This window comes from Neopsephotus bourkii, unplaced genomic scaffold (genome assembly GCF_033783945.1).
Source record: "Neopsephotus bourkii isolate Nb327-2 ecotype Australia unplaced genomic scaffold, CSIRO-AGI_Nbou_v1 NB_1473, whole genome shotgun sequence".
Classification (NCBI taxonomy): Eukaryota; Metazoa; Chordata; class Aves; order Psittaciformes; family Psittacidae; genus Neopsephotus; species Neopsephotus bourkii.
This window is the reverse complement of record NW_026901949.1, coordinates 317514-335671: the sequence shown is the minus strand read 5'-3', so window position 1 is coordinate 335671 and position 18158 is coordinate 317514. Positions and strand designations below refer to the sequence as shown.

The 18158-nt window shown below is 38.5% G+C and overlaps 1 protein-coding gene across 5 annotated transcripts in view; it reads right to left on the bottom strand.

Moving 5' to 3' along the window:
• Window positions 1-18158, bottom strand: part of CDK14 (cyclin dependent kinase 14) — a 321875-nt gene that overhangs the window by 41072 nt on the left and 262645 nt on the right. For all 5 annotated transcript variants that reach the window (XM_061369041.1, XM_061369045.1, XM_061369046.1 and 2 more), the window contains one exon: window positions 17553-17699. In XM_061369041.1, coding sequence (XP_061225025.1) covers window positions 17584-17699 — 116 coding nt within the window. In that variant the 3' untranslated portion in view covers window positions 17553-17583. The remainder of the gene's footprint in view (window positions 1-17552; window positions 17700-18158) is intronic.

The window sequence follows — 18158 nt, the reverse complement described above, 5'->3', positions numbered from 1 at the left end:
GTGAACAAAGAAAACTTATAATTTCACTTCAGCTACTGAATGAGTGTGTGTTTAATAATTTTATTACCCTCATTTTAAAACAAGGTTTCAGAAATAGAATCTGCAAGACCTGACTTACCCATTCTTCTAGTTCAACTCTTTTTTTTTTTTTTTCTGAGTCAGCTTATAAACATATTTTAAACAAAATTAAGTTTCCTTTAGGAAAGAAACCCCAATACTTCTTTACACAGGGAAAAGTAAAGTTCCTTTTCCATTCCGCCCTCCCCTCCCCCCCATTGCCTACATATTTTATGTCTTTCATGGAAAGTGAGGCATTTAAAAAGCATTGAAAGCAGTGACACAGACAACTGTTTCAATCTGTCAGACAGCATGGACAGACAGTAGGGATCATTTCAGAAAATAGAGCGGCCCCCCAGCGGCCTGACCTTCCTGGTGGGAAAGCGAACACAGCGCGGTGCTTGACAAGCTCACCAACAAAGGAGTATATTTAGTCCCCCCAAATTCTGACACACTTCTCACAGGAAAAACGCAAACCGGGACGAGGCATCACTGACTACTACTGCTAACAAAGGGTAATTTTTAATTGGAGATTGCACCGTTACTGCAAAACAAAAAGGGAGAGATGAAAAGTGAAAAGATTACTTCACTATACACCAACCATAAGCATTGGAGTGAGCCTGGTTCCTATTTTTTAAAGCTGTTCAACTCCATGTTAGATGCTATTCAAGATGCGAGCCCTCTGGCTCTGTATGTGCAGCTCCTGCTGCCTTCAGTGGGAACAGAGCCCAGGAATAGCCGAGCATTAGACTATCTATCTCCCTCTTTGTGTTACTAAAATATTAGCTATTCTTTAGAAGGGATGTTTGAACAAACCACATTCATTTTCATGTAAGGTTTGAATGACATGTTTATTACTATCGCAGTCCATCCTTTGTTTTCCTAACACTGTGTCTCGGAGTACGAGTTCTTTATAACCAACGAAGGCTGCACAAAGATGGGCAGCATGTGAGAAAGTCACAGGAATTTATTTCCTTGAGGAGGTAAGAACTGTAGGAGGATGTTATCATTTTCTTATGAAGCAATAAAAACTTATGAGTTAATATAAAAGTAACTGTTTTGAAATTGCATACTACATTATGCCTAGGTTGGATTCAAGCTGTCGATTTGTCTCTGTAGGCAGTCAAAAACTACTTTATGGATAGTACTGCTATGATTCCCAGCAATAAATACCATTTGGTAAACAAACCTCATAACACACCGTACCTTATTTTCTATTACTCACACCAGCTGGAAAAAAATGAAAACATTTTAATGAATAAATTAAACTAAGAAAAGAAGGTGTGAACTGCACATTCAGTGACAGCTCACATTTTGGCCAAAATCTGATTTCCCCTTACAGTTTTCTGTAGGGTGGGAGAGAAAGAGAGATGCTGAAATTCATTCGGGCTTTTCTTGAGTCTAGATGGTAGATAATGTTCAGCAAGCAACTGGATACAGCACATTTTCCATCAACCATCTCCTCTTTCTGGCACTTGATTTTTAAGTTGCATCAACAGTTTAAAGACCAGAGGTGCTGGTGTCCTATAGCCCATCCCTGGCAGAGTTGCTTCTGCCTGGTGTTTCTGTGAGGTTCTACGACAATCATATGGGAGCAAACAAGGCTAATAGATGATTAAATATGTAATGATTCACATTTATCATAACTGAATAAAAACTGAGCTGAAGCACCAATGCCTGTCTCTCGGAGAGCATAGGAAAGCATCTGAAGTTAAAAAAAGAAAGCCCAAACAAATCACAGCATGTACAGCTGAGAGCCAGATTTCATTCTATGTGCAGTCATTTCTTCATACAAGATTTCTTTTCCTTAGTTATAACTATTAAACAACTGCAGAGTGAACACAAATATATCCATACAGATATATACAACCTTGTGTTCTTCAGAATCTTAGAATTTGCTTCATCTTCTTTCCCAGAATTTGATCAAGCCTTAAAGATAGTGCTTACTTTTATTATAGAAAACTCAAGCTACATTAAAGCAAGGACTTTGCTGACCCTTATACTCACAAAACATGACAGGGAAACATATGTTACTTTACAATAACTCTTAGCTACAAAGCTGATGAGGAAAAGATCTAAATATGTACTTTTTTATAGAATAAATTTTATAATATTATATAAACTATTTCCACAATAATGAGATCTTTATTGTGATCCACGTAAACAATTAAATACTGTCTAGAATCATTAAGACTATGGAAAGCATTCAAAAATTACATCAACAAAAAGCAAAAGCCATCTATTTCAGGTGATATCCTGCTAGATCACCTATTTGGTCCCTAAGTATTAATCATATCCCTGAGATGATGCCCTTTCTCCCACGTGAAAACCTTTGAAGGTGATAACATACACTGTAAGTGGGTAGTCATTCCAAGGAGAGTAATTTGCCTGCCAATACTGTTAAATAGGCTTTGTTTTTGAAACACAAATCACTTACTTTATCTGGAAAAGTTCTAGGGAATGGATTGGGTCTGCTGCTGATTATCTACAAGAGGAGATTTAGTTTGGGATCCTGGCTCACCTCTCAGGTGAGAAAAAAATCAGAAAGTCCATAAGAGATCTTAGTAGAGGCACAATCCTTCACCCCAACTAAATTTCAAACCACTGTTTTTTTAGTTGGCAGGAAACCATCTATTTGCTTAACAAAGAACTGTTTTGGAGGAGGCGGTAAGAATTTGGCTGCGTTAGGCCTGAAGGTATCTGATTTTTCTGCTCTCTCCACTTTGAGAACATAATTCTGCTTTTTTCTTAGTCTGAAAAAATTTTGTGATATATGAGTTTGGCTGAGAAGTATCAGGGAACTTTGTCTACACCAAAAAAGGAACTTCAGGGTATTTTGTGCAGGTAATGAAAAGAACTTGTTCAGTTTTGCAGTGTAAGTAATTTTTACCACACAAGTTCCCTGCTTTTGTGTTAGCAAACAGGAATACTTTGAGTCTTTCAGTTTAGAAGATCTTCAAACAGACAATAGTATGTAAACAATCCCAAAGTATATAACTTTACTAGAACAACCTCCAGTCTGTGAGCAAGGGCTTCAGAAAGGCCCCTTCATCAGATTTCCTTCTGCTCTTCACCCTGAACAAAGGCTTGGCTGACAATACCGAAATCTCCTCCTTTCTTTGGATTAAACCCCCTTGCAGGAGAAGTATGCAAATGATATACGTGTTTCCTTTGCTGAGGCTACTCTAACCCAGCTATCTTTTCACTGTCTATTTTACTCTGGGAGACCATCCTACCGGCTGACAGGGAGACCAGCCTTCCAGTTCAGTCTTTCACAACACTGACAGTTGGATGCTGGGGCCTGCCATGAACTCTAAAAGGAGCTCATTTAGTCATAATTAACTATTCCCTGCATATTTCCTAAGGTATGGTAATTGTGCTAAAGGCCAACAAGTGAAGCATTCATTCTGGTTTTCTTTTAAACTTTTATTTTTTCCACAGCAGATTTCCTTTTTCTTTTTTCTTTTTTTTATTTTTAATCTTTTATTTCTTTTCCTCCTCCCTGGAAACATTTAGAGTAAAGAAAAGGAATGACAGTAGAGATAGGGAGCTGCAGAGAACTGTGATGTAAGCAGTTCAAAAGGCAAAGTCTGCCATGCGATATGGGACCCCATGGCAGCACTGAGCTATTCAGCTGGGTAAAACATAAAGAAAAATGAAATGAGTAGAATAAAGCTATGTCATTAATGCAGAATGATGGACATCCTATTTGGGTAACAGGGAGTCATGAATATACATTTCTCATTCCTTAGATATGGTGATAAGTGATCTCTGTTTCCATTAGCACCACAGCATATGTATTTAACCAACCTAAAATCTTCAAAAGTTATGCAGATGTAATGCACTTTACACATGACTCTTCCCCCGCTCCCCAAAACATATGCACAGACCATGACGCACTGCACGCAGTGGGGGTCCTGACAGGAATAAGGTAGGATCCAGCCCTATAAACAGACCATGTTTATTGCTGTTGAGATTGAAAACCTTGGGAAGCTGACATGGATTATTTACTTTAAAAGGCAAAATGTGACCTCATGTCTCCCCTTATCTGTTTTCTGGTTTAGGTTAAAAAAAGAAAAAGCTGACAGCACTTTCCATTTACTTACTGACTTTGTATCTGCTGGAATTTCATTGCCTTTCAGAAAGTTTGGGACTTACAGGACTTACCTACCCATCATGAATGTGCATAGTCCATATACAAAAGCAAGTGACAACAAACCTAAATCTCTTCACATTCCCATCTCCTTTCCACTTGGTTGTGCACTAGGAGCAAAGAAATCACCAGCTTTTGCAACGAATTCATGACAGGGCTCTGTGTGTGTGTGTGGGTGTGTTGACAAATTCCACAACTGTGCCAAAAGGGCCAAACACAGCACTGAGGCTCCTTATTATACAGCATTTTTCCAGTGACACAAAATGGTCTCGAATTTTGGTTTTCTTTGAGGAGGAGGTCTGGGGGAGTGTTTTTGTTTAACTTCTGTGCATTACTGTGATCACAACATACAAAGGTTTAACAACAGAAATTGGGGGGAACATCATGTAAAAGCTTCTCTCAATAGACATAAACTGAAAGTTTTGATGCTTCCACAATGTTAGCAAGAAAATATGCTTGTTTTCATGCAAATAAAATATGTGAGAAACACCACATAGGTAAGAAGCTTTGCAGATTTCACCCAGTGGAGCTCCTGCTTTTTTTCCCTCAGTGTTCTAGCAGCTCTTGAGCAGCATTGCTTCCTCCAGTCCTGCAGCTGGAGATGTTTCTTTCTACCTCTTACGCTTCTGTGAGGACCCATGCTTTCAGACTGAGCTGTGTTTACTCTTTGCCTTCCACAGTAACTGACAGAAAAAGAATTAGATTGCTAAATCATCTACTCATTTCAAACATCCTTCTAAATCCCCAGGCAAGATGCAGTTTCTCTACCCTGCATTTAGGAGTCTGGCAGAAGGAGAGATGTCTGTGTCCTGCTGCTTAGTGACATAAGCAATACTGTGACTTAGTAATACTCCTACTTTTGATGTCAAACAAGCTGATACAGTAGCTTCCCAGAAAACTGTGAGCTCTGGATATGATTCTGTACAGCCTACACAACAGAGCAAGTCTAGGACTTGAAAATTCAGAAAATCTCAGCTTTTAAATTTTCAGAGGAAAAATGGCAAGGGTTAATGATCCAAAGGCAATGGCTCGTCTGCTAAGAAACTCAAAATCAAGACTTATGCATAAAGTTCCTGGTCAAGGATTTTGACAGGGTCAGGTCAAGAAAGCTTCAATGCGCCTCGATCTATCTAAACATACCTCCTGAAAGATCTAGTAGGGTATGTAAAAAGCTTGTGAAATATTTAATGTAGGGGTAGGACTAAAAAAATAAAAACCAATTTATTTAACAATTTTATTTAACAATTTATTTAACAATTTATTAAAAAAATAAAAAAAGAAAGAAGCAGTGAGGCAAAGTCTTAGAAATGGATTTTGAGAGAGAGGTATCAGTTTACTGCAAGCTATGGTTAACAACACAGATGGAAAAGAAGATTAAAAAGTGAATGACATCAAAGTCAAGGGCCACAGACACACACTAAAAAAATTACATGACCCAGTCCTAGATTCAACTTATGGATTGTTTTATGCTGCCCTATTTAATTTGAAATATAATACATAAAACAAAAGTTGAAATGTTACTGATTGAACCACATTTCATCAACAGTTGCTCACGTTACATAGAGCTGTTTAGATGACCTCAGGCCTCACTGGATTTTAAAAACACTTTCTACATATCCCATTTCCCCCTCCAAAGGCAAAGACAATTCATAGAGCAAATATTTTTACACACAAGTAATGACAAAAGCAGTCACTAATATGAAATATGGACCATGTGTTAGAGCTTCTTCTGAGCTGAAAAGTGATTCACAAAGATAGGTAACCTTGCAGAATGCACACTAGCAAATGCTAGTGATTTCTCAGAAATTTGGGGGAGAAAAGATATACATATCAGATGATGAATATGTGATTCTCCCACTCACTGCTCCTGCCTAATCTTCCCTAGAGAGTCATGGAACAAAACAGGATTCATTTAGGGTAAAGAAGTCAGGATTTGAGTGAATGACAAATCACTGCAGGAATAGTAAGTCTGAGGGACAGTAAGGCATTTACTAATTCCTTCCTGGCTACTAGTCTTCATTTGGATTATGAAGTTCCTAGGAGCTAAGGAAACACTGCACCAGTTTTGAAAACCAGAAGTTTTTTATGGTTAAAAAAAGAAATGAGTTAAACTCTTTCCTATGTTTCAGGCTACACTTTTTTTACTTGACAGAAAATGTAGGTATGTGGGAAATAATAGTTGTCTAACTAATTTTTTTTTTTAATTCTGAGTGATAACTTCTTTGGTCATGAATCTAAGACACACACAAGTCACTAACCTGTGTCACACACAGTCCTAGAAGAGAGCTCATCTGCATTTGGCCCTCTTCCCAACCGAAACATCCTTCTGCTCGTGTCCAAGCAGCTGCTGCCAGTTGCAGATAGATACTCAAGCCACCACAGGTTCCTTAAATATATCTCAGGATTAAAGGTCTGTCCTGCTAGAACAGAGTTTTCAAGCTCTATTAAAATATTTTATATGTATATCACTTCCCCAAAGAAAGCACCAGAGCAGACATCAGGTGACGAATACCTTCTGAGCTTTTCAAACTCATTTCCAATTTTTGACTTAAATAGTAGTCGTGCATCTGGAGAGCTATCCAAGGTGGGAGAAATTCTTCCACGGGATCCCCATAGATGATGCTTCTATTTGGATATTCTGCTCTCTTTATTGAACTCTGCAAAGGACTGAGCCTGCGCGTTCATTAGTGCAGACCATGGCAGCCAACATTCCCAGTGCCTATCTGAAAGAACTTTTCACTAAAAAGTTATCTGACAGGTAAAGAACGCCTGTGTTTACTGTGCTTTAGCAACTCTTCTTTTTGCTGAAGTAGTGGACTGTTAATGCTGAGCTTTTTATATGAAATCAAACCAGAAAACACACCTAAGTCTCTTTATAAATATTTTGATTAAGGAAGTCCTTTTAAAAAAATCTGATTCTGATTCACATTAGGTGGAGAAAAGGAAATTCAGCAGCCTGTGGTTACTCAATAAAGCAAACCCTGGCTACCCCATTACCAACTTTAAAACTTTGATGGATGGAAGAAAATGAAAGCTGAAAAAAAACTTCAAGGATCTGAACACTAAGCAAACATTCCTCAGCATTCAACCAAGAGACTGTTTAAGCATGAGCTTCAAACTTCTGAGAGAAGTACATGTTTAATATATAAAAGATTAAATTCCTTAACAAGAAGAGATACAGCTTGCAAAATAGTTCCTCGGGAACAGCTTGCAGCCTTTAAATCTCATTTACTCAGCCTGAGATGGTATTGTTGTGTCTACGTTAGTTTTGATAAGGGAGCCAGCCCTGCTCCCATTGAAGTCTATGGTATTCTCCCATTGTCTTCAGGAGGAGCAAAGCTAGACTCAGAGCCTCACAAAGATACCATGATAAAAGACTCCATGATCCCATCTTATTTTCTTAACATTTCTGAAAAAAAAACCTATGGGGGGGAGGGGGGGAGCAAAAACTATGCAGTTCATTTCTACTGATATGAAATATGCCTTTTATATGAAAATACAGACCAGAGAAGCAAAGGAGTGGTTAGGAACATTAATAGCCAGGGGCTAGCTAAATTGCCTGGGATGAAGAGTTTGCCTGTAATTTTACCACTACAAAATGTCTTGGAGAAGAGTAAGCATTTTTTAATGCTGATATTCTATATAAGCATTCTTTAAGTGCATGGCAGGCAGAAGAACCTGTAGCCTTCATTTTATATTAAATTTTATACTAAACATAAACACTTTATTTTTTAATCCATACTTTCTAAGGGTATGTAGCTTTTCCTGAATATGAAATGATATCATGCAACTGAAATTGTATTCAGATTTTATGCAGTCTGACTAAGCATTAAAAATGAGCTCTGTTACAATGCAACTTGCAACAGAAACATGTCTTTTTACAATAGCAGCTTGCAAAAAAACCCCCAACCCCGCTGCATCCAGAAAACAAAATAGAGTCCCCTGTTAATAATGAATGCAGCTCATATCTACCACGTTCTGTTAAATTGCTAAAACTGCCCAGATAAACCGTTTGAGAGTATGTCAGGTTTAATTAATACAACACGACCTGATCATTTCCACAGTTGGGAAGAAAGAAGTTGGTGTTCTTTAAATCCAGAGCTCAACCTGGAGATTATGCTAAGTTGCTTCATTCATAGTCCACACTCCTCCGCACATGTCAGGAGGACAGCATTTGTCCCCTCTAGTGATAAACAAATTATACATTAAATCAATTCCACTTCACAATAATTTTCCCTATTGGGTATTATCTTTCCTCCTCTGCTCCCTCTAGTTAAGCTTGCATCCTGTAACTTGCTAATGAGCTGGGGGCTTTCTGTTCCAGGTGGCACCCCCTGCCTCGAAGTCATGACATTTCCCATTTCGAATGCTGCTGGCATTTTTCAACAGCTCCTGCTAACTAGCCTTTTTGACCTGCTCTAAGAGGAACTCATCTGATCGAATCCTCTAACCTGCCAATCATGCCAGCAAATGATCTTCACAGTCACTCCCAAGGCAGGAGGGGGGAAAAAAAGGAAGAGCAAGAGAAGAGGAGCGAGAGAGAAAGCTAGTGAGAGAGTGATGGAGTAGGCAAGCAGGCAGCCTCTGCAGCTAGCTAATGAGAGTACTTTAAGTCTCTGAGGCAGCTGAAACATTGAAAAACTGGTGGGAAAATTAGGGCAGAACTGGATGCCTAGTGATTTCTCTCCACCCTGAGATCGTTTTGAGAGTAATACCTCCGAGATGTACCATTTTCTGAAGAGCACGAGTTAATTTTACCATATAAATACAAAACAGATATATTTTTCCTTGCCACCATCAATATGCAAACCTCATAATTCTGCTCAGCCAAGTGGTGCTCCTTACAGAATTAATTAGGCTCTGTAAGCTTGTTAAATGAGTATCTTCACCTAGGGATGATTATGATTTTTTTTGTTCTTGTTGACACAAGCCATAAATAGCATTTTTAACCTAATTTAAATGCTGGGAACATTTACACCTCTGTATTTACAAGTGTCTGCACACAGATATACATAAAACAACAAATACAGTATCTACATAGCCTGGATGTGATTCTGTGGGCTGAAACCAAGCAGAATCATAACAATGACTCAGTTGTTTTGATTTTGTTTGTTTTATGATGTGACAGATTACTTACTGCTGAATCTTTCAAGCACTCAAGCAGAAATTTAATTGTGTAGATATTCTTTGCTTTCAGATAACTATTTTTTTTCTTAATCAAATTTAGCAGGTGGACTGTAAGCTAATGAGTTTTCAATACACATGCAATGCACACACTGAACAAGAGAGGTATTGAAAGCAATTGTACAATAAAAATTTCAGGGCATAAATGTAAATAAAAAGGTTTATACCATATTATGTGCTGTGACTGTATCATTATAACATACATGCCAGAAAACATAATGCACGATCAGTTCTCGTATCTACGTCAAAAGACAGAGAAATGGCTGTACAGAACTAACAGCTAGGTACTGATGGCAGAGAATGATCACCCATAATTACTAAATCAAAATACATACAAGGTCCATACCAACATCACTAATTTATAATACCACAAAATTAGGGAAATACTCGATTCTGTTTCCAGGTCTTAAAATATCCAAAGATACTGTTTCAGTGTTATTCTCCTATATTATATATTTTCATTGGAGAATTTATTAATTTTTTACTGAATTTGTGGGTTTTTCTCCTCAGACTTTTCATAGCAATTAACAATGGGAGCATGTGGGAAACCCAACGACCCTCAGCTTATGGGGCATAATAAATTGATATATTTTTATTAACAGAGTTGTAAACTATTGCTGCTTTTTTAGGCAAAATCTCCCCACTACTAGGAGTATTCAGCACACATCTACTTTAATGGGTGTTGCCTTCAGAGCCAATTTTGCAGTGGTTGGTTTAGTTTCTTTGTTACATGGAGAATCAGGCAATGTAAACTACAGGCTCAAAATAGCAACGCAAAGCTGACTCTCCACGGAAACAATTCTGGTATATGGCATTATTAAAATTCATTTTTTGTTTACAATTTGGCTGAAAGTAAAATATCCTGTTAATTCTGAATGCTGCAAATGATGCCTGAGAGGCAGCACCTCTCATTAGCTTTGCTGTCTCTCTGGGTTACGGGTTGTGTGTCAGCACTGGAAGCCTCTGCTTTGTCTGGAAACCTCAAGTTTCTCCCCTTCAGTGGTTCCACTTTTCCTCCTAGACAAAGCCTAACTGAGGAGTCACGTGAAGAAATAATCCTAAAGGAGAGGTGACTGTCCATGGAAGAATAGGGAGAGTTTAGACCCGCTTTTGCCTCCCTCCCAGTCATTGTCATTTATACATTGTCCTCTCTGCATTCAAATGTCATCCCAGACTATCAGTCCACTGCAACTCAAACAGCCTTTCATGCCTAGACACTTCCTAAAGCATCAACGGACCACAAAGACTGTCTAGTGGGAATCGCTTGCTATCCTAATATTAATAATACAATACAGTGCACTTCTGGCACTGAAGGGTTCCACCTTCTGTCTCCTAAATTTAAGAACAAACAAACTGGAAAGACAGACAAGCTGCGCTGCAACTCAGCACATGCATTCATGCAAATATCACTAATATCTTCTACAGCATAAGCACTGTTAAATTAAAAACCTCTACACTAAAAATCATTTGAAGATTAATCTTCACAGTGCTGAAGGCAAGTTATCGTGCATTAGAAATGAACTGAAAATAGGCTCCAGACTGTGTGACGCTACAAGAAAATATGATATTGTCCCTTGACACAAGTTATCCATGATTGTAGTAATGCTTCTTTTTCCTTCTGCCAGCTCTGCAGCTGATGTGGCCATTAAACACTGCAACTTTAAAAAAAATAAAATCACGCCTATGAGTATGTAGCCACTAATTTCACACAGAATAACATGAAGAATATAATTGCAAGGAAGACACCAATGGCTCCTAGCCATGGAGGTTTGAAATACTTGTCCTACCAAGTACAGTATGTAACAATAGTTATGAAGGCTTCCCCTCCCTGTCCTACTTCTTTTCTTTCCTCCTTTTTTCCTTCATCCCTAAAGAAATTTGCAAACTACCTCTCCTCACAGAATTCTGTCCACAATTTTGGAAATCCTGTTCACGCTTACATCTACTTACTGCCAGGAGTAGATGGTCTTTAGTCTATGGATGAGATATGCTTTCAGCACTGGTATTAAGCTAGCTGAGCAAGACCACAAGGTGCCATTTACCAGTTTGCTTTCCACACTTCCATGCATTAGGTTACAAACTCTGAATAAGGACTTTTATCACAAAAGCTGTAAGATTGCATGTATAATACTTGTACTGAGTGCAATTTAGTGACAATGTATTTGACATGACCTCAGAGAAAGTGAGCTATTACAGTACTGACACAAGAACATTGAAAGTCCCATGAACACCTTGACTGGGTGGTGGGTTCTTTTACTGTGGCACACTGGGGGACCTGATGAACTCCTGTATGCACAGTTGCTCCATCCTTAGTCCCCATGTGTTACTCAAGTGAGACAGGTGGTTCATAGGAAGACAGCCTTGCACTGGCGAGATATTTGCTTAGTCCATTTCATCCTCTGCACAGAGACTGTTGAACACAGGGGGATTTTCTTTATGGCTGAACAGAGGGCAAAATTCAGTCTATAACTCTTGTTTAGACTAACAGGAGTAAGATAACAAATTCTTAGATATTAAGAGGAAAACACAGGCCAATGCCTGGAGTTTTTCCCTTGTGTGTGAAATTTAGGGCATATTCTATCAGTGTGGTGATCTTCCTCTTTTTGATATTAAACAGTCTCATAAAACCCTTATATGGTTAACATATGAAAATAATGCCACCAGAAGTATCCGAAAGCAAAAAAATACCTTGGATTCTGCAGCTATGCTTCACAGCTTATTACTAATGTAACATTTTACAAAATTGATGTTACAATTTCAGTGCCGTTTAGTACTGTCATTACTGGACTCCAACCCAAATTGCTTTCAGCTGCCTACCACAACTGCATCTTATTAGCCTTTTCACGAAAGCCAATTTATGCAAATCCAGTATTAGTTAAATAATTAAACTGACCCTCAGCATTCATGTACAGACACTGTCTGGCACTAAAAGATGCAAGAGAAATTTAAACCTCCCATCTTCAGTGCTTAGGCCTCCATCTTTTCAACTGCAGCAGCACAATGACTGTTTATAAACATCCATTTGAATACATCCATTAAAAAAAAAGTGCACTTAAAAACCCTGAAACTGTTAATTGCTGTGCTTTTACAGCTCTGCTTTTCTCTCCCAAGACAGATTTACACTGAATTTCAAGCTCTTACACCTAGAAAGCATTACTAGCTACTTACAGCTTTTGATTAGATCAACAACGACAAAATCTGGCTGACATACAGTAGATCAGTCCAGATTTTCTCTTTTATGCAGAACTTTCTCCACTGTAATTATTACAGTTTTATTCCCTGAAGCTGGAGAAATGCAGACTTAGAAATACAGTATAAGGTCTTCCATGGTGATTCAGCAACACTGGAATACCCAGGACAGAATAAATGCAGAGGAGCAGTGGAATTAGAATGACTTTTCAATACCGAATGCTGGACACATGCACTGCTGGACTATAGCTTCCCTGCAGTTCGACTAGGGTAAAGCAGGCAACAAGTATGTTCCCACAAAGCAGTGCTCAAGAGGCACTCTTACAATTTGTAAATGTAAAACTGAAGACGACAAACAAAAATGAAACTATTTGGATGGGGATGTGACAACAGTCAGATCTCTAGCTAGCAGAGAATTTTATGTAACGATCCTGTGCTGCCGAACACCCCTCGCCAGAAGTAATATTGGTACCTAGCACTTTTTGCCATTGTAGTGGCAACTGTCACCTCTTCAGCTTTATTCTGTTTTACACAGCTGACCTGACCCGAATGACGCCATCGTCCCTTCGATTGGCTGGGCTGGTGTCAGTTGCTGGCTTAAATGGACACAGAAGAAAGAATTCAGCACCCCGTGATTGAAATTCAGGATTGCTTGGATGCATGTGCGTGTGGTGAAGCAATCCAAATAAAGACCACTTTTTGTTTTGCTCCAGTGAATTGTCAAAGAGATTTAGAAAGCCAGGGGATCTCATTATGGTAATACAGGTTAAATACTTTAAAAGCATATGGTGTTACCATCCTGAATGAAGCTGTCCCTGCCGGCTCCAGGAGGCAGACAATAGGCCAGAAACACATCTCGTGTCTCTGGTCCACCAATGGGAACCAGGGATTATAAATCACTATGAGAAAACATCCCGTGCTATCTGGTATCAAGTAATGCCTTGTCTTTCCAGTTACAGTTTGATTCATCCTTCTCCAGAGGGGAACAAACTCTAACCATGTATTCCAGTGGACAAAGGAAAACACCTCCAAAGTTTCTTATGGTCCATTCTTGTCTTGATAATAGTATCTGTAGAGATGGGTGAATACAGTGTACAGTGTATCTTAAAAATATATGTAGAGATAGGGACTGCTTTCACGGAGATGCTGCCTGCCCATTGGGAAAAAAATACCAGTGAAAACCATCGGCACAAAATAAAAATGTTTCACATTATCACAAAGCTTTAAAGATGCTTTGATACGGCTTAAAGATTTCTTTTCTTTCTCCTCCAAAGGCCCCTTCTAATTCACTGCTGACAGATTCTTCTCTGTGAAATGGAGCTCATTACCACATATTCGCTAATTTTCTCCAGTAGGGAGCAGTCTCAACATTGACCTTGGTAACTTTAAATGTCAGCTCTTTCCCTGTGGGCACTGAAATAATGTGTTGTCTCTCTCTTGGAGCCCAAGACAATGACACATTGTAGTCCACAAAGACCCTATTAGTAGTCCGAGCCTGACAGGGATTATCTAGGTTTTCAGAAACATGTCCTAGGTTACCGCTATTTCAAGGAGGTTTTTTTGGATCTGTAAGCAACTATGCTGCAGACAGGCAGCTGAAGTACTGCAATATTTTAAACATAGTAGAAATCCTCAGAAATGCACCTATTTCTTCAGCTGCTCCTTGCAGCTAATTCTGAGGGCAGCAGATGAGCTCTACCGAATGACAGTGGAATCATTTACAAAGATACTGCCTTTAATTCCCCTCCTTCACCAATCTGCCAGAAATTGCTGCTTCCAAAGTTGGCAGATAATGATGTTTGCCCATGTATCAGACATTTCTATGCAAAGCCCAGTCTCTTTGCTTTCCAAACCCTAGAGAAAGGTAGATTTAACTCAGTGGGTGTCCTATCAGGGCAGCAGCATCTGGCAAGCTTGTGGAGAGAACAGCAGGAGGCGATAATTTCTTAAATTATCACAGCAAGATTTGGCACAACTTCTTTGCTGGCACTTTCAATTTTATTTCCTATTCTGCCCTGAAAAAAAGGAAATTAGGGACACTTGGAAGGAAGACCAGCCACAACACACAAAACTAGAATTTCCTTCAGCACTGTCTATGTTCTGGAGTTGGTTGAAGATGGTTCCTTGTTTGGGTTTTTTGTGTGTGTCTTCTAATAAATTCCTTTACAATGTATAAATGATTAAAAATATATAAAATATGTAAAAAATAGAACCATTCTCCTCCACATATATTACAGGATTTACACAAAAAGTATAAAATTTTTTTTCTCTTTCACAGCTTTCTCCAGGATACTGGAACACTTCAAAATTCCATCCCTTTCTAACTACCCCACCATATCTATTTATGCATTATTTAAGTCAACTCAAGAAGATGGGTAAAACACGTATGTACCTGTCTTGTCCAGGAGACAAGCTGTAAGTATCTATTTGCCTCTGTTTCTTTCATATCTGATCTATTTCCTTGCAATACTGGCACCTTCTAATTTTCCTTTATCCCCAGTTACCTGTGATGTTGTTGATTTGGCTTGTTGACATTTTAACAGCTTGTATAGTTTGCCTCAATTCCTGACACTGGTTGTCTCACCTGTTAACTTCATGGTGCTGGAGAGCTACTGTCATCTTTCTTTTCACTTTTCACGCATCTTTTTGCTTCATTGACCCTTGTGAATGGAGACTTTAAGAGCATATCTTAATAAATACCCCTTCCTTAATGCTATTCTCCTGTTTACTGTGATTCTACTCTTCTGCTAGAATCACTGCCTCTGCTCATATCTCATCTATTTTACTGACTGAATGTCCGACTTGCCAGGCACCACTCTACTGCTTAAAATCACAGCCACCTGCTATTCAGATTAAGCCCTCACTACATCTACTTTTCACATGGAAAAGTGCAGTCTCTTTCCCCAACTCCTTTCACTCTCCACACTGACTTTTATTTCCTCCTCTTGCTGGTCTCATCCTTTTAAAGGTTTCTACCCACCCTAACAGTTCTTCACCCAGGTCCAGTTTCCATGTCAACGTTTCTTCTACCTCTCCCTCTGTTCTGCTTTCATGGCATTAATACCCAGCTCTCTACATTGCACAAGTAAGAGGACTTCTGTTTGGTACTAATACTCTTCCAGTATTATCTGCTGCTCCCCATCTTATATCACAAGTCAAATAGGGACTGATGTTTTATTGCACTGTAAGCACCCAACACAACAAAGTCCCAAGCCATGATGGAAAACTGTTATCAATAATGTATGCATGTCACAATATAACATTTGCTAAGTGGCTCCAGATCTTATACAACAAAAGGCGCTATTCTGCATTACAGCTGTGGTTGAGCAGCCATAACAGCACAGTGATGTACGTCAAAGGTACACATGGCCCTCTCTCTTTCCGCTTACATATAAAATTTTGAAAAGTCATCTGTATCTGATTAAATAGATATTCACTAAGAATAATCAAACAAATCTCTTTTGTGCTGTTTTACATGCTTTTTGCAAATACAAACTTTCTACTGCATATTGTTTAAATGAAAAATTACATTTGTTTGGAAGCAAGACAGTATGTACATGAGAAATAAGATTCTGTATGTAAGCTTCCACACAGAAGATCTCCAGCACAGTTGGGCACATTCTAAATTTACTTTAGCTGGATGATGTCACGTTCGAACAGACAAGGTTGAAGAGATGTCTGCAGGGACACAGCCCCAGGAAAAAGTAGGGATTAGCTTGTCAATAAAGATGTAAACAGACTGCTCTGAGGCAGCCTCATTTCTGACATTAGAAAATCTTAAATGGTTTTATGGTGAAGAGCTTGTGCAAAATTGGAGCAGGCTGTCAAGACTGAAATCTATTCATTTCAGTTTTTCAATAGCTGCTGCCTGTCAGGCAAACAGCCTCCATAACATTACAGGGTTAAAAAAAAACAATTGCACATAACATAAACCAGTAAAACTGAATAAAATTCATTAGAGAAAGTTATATCTGATATTGTAACAAACAGGCTTAGCTAAACTTCATGAGAATATCAACTAAATTTGTGTGAGACTATAACTTCAAATAGGTACATGAGGAGCATGTGCATATATCTCAGCTCCTAGAACTTCCATAGCAAGCTGTTATAATGGACGAGATTATATGCAAAAGCAACCGTGACTTTTAAAAAAGGCAGGCCTCATTTTTCAGTGAAATGAGGGTGCACTTTGGGTATTTGCGAAACACTGGTATGAATCTACAGAGAGAAGCATAATAAGCAAAGAACCTAAATAAGGGAATACTCCTAATTGGAAGAGTCTGTCAAGTGGTAAATCCCACTGAACAAACATTGGGTGATGCATATAGGCAGAAAAGAGTTAATGCTATGATATAACCACCATTCCCTTACTGTAATTTGATAAACAGCCTCCCTACTCACCTGCTTTTCCCAAGTTCTGTTCTACTCTTAGAATACCTGAAGTCATATTACACATTATTTCACTATTGAATAACTATGCTTAAAAAGATGGGGTATTGAATGAAAGACATCCAGAACAAAACCAGTTCTAGTAGACCCAATGATAAGAGATCAAATTCATTACCATGACAGCACCCGTGTCCATGAAGAACATCTTTCTGCTATCAGGGCTACCAAACCTACTAAATCAAAAATTTGTCTTTGCCCCAAAGTTAACAACAGAACTGGCAAGAGGCATTTTATCTCTCCATATCTTAGCAGGGGAAAAAAATATCAGTTCACATTAAAGGCAACCTAGTGTTTAATATGCTGGCACCAATTTCTGCTGTATTTTCAACCTGTCAGTGACACTCATCCTGCCCACAAGGCTAGGAACTTACATTCCTCATATCGACAATTATACTGCAAAACCAGATTATCTGCCTGAACATGAACAATTTAAGAAATGTGCAGTTGAATGTTATATTTTGTACCTCTAAAGAGAACTAGAGGATTTTCAGAGATACACCTTTCAGTTATCATGTCTTACCCGCATTATCAGTTGTGAATACAGGTATTCTTCAATGTTTGCTGTTTGATACACTTTTGCCATAACTATTGTTTTTTCCAAAGGCTCTCATGCTTTCTCCAGTCTCTGGCTGTAATCTTACATTCGGTACAGTAAAAATAGAAGACACTGCAAAAAAAAAAAAAAAGAAAAGAAAAGAAAAAAGTGTCAGTGCTTGTTAAAAATATCCCAACAACTCAAAAAGCTTTTTCATAAAGCAACCTCTTTTGGCAGGAGCTAGAAAAACCCTGACAATTTCCACATAACATCAGGCAATTAATTATTAGTTGACATGATGACATTAATCACAGGCATCAAACTGCAAATAGTTAAGGACTCACACACTGATGATATGAAAAGACATTTTTACTTAGGGTATCTCAAACTGGTGGGGGAAAGTCACTGACTTTAATGCTTTCTGAGAACAAATGTTCATATAAAAATATCTTCAGAGAACTGCCACTGCATGATTGCATGAGGAAATGCTAAGAGACTGTTTAAAGAACTGATCAGGGCTGTAACAGTTTTCTTTGGTTTTGCACTAATGCAGCTGTAAGTTTTTGGAGTTACCCCTTCATCTTTATATCT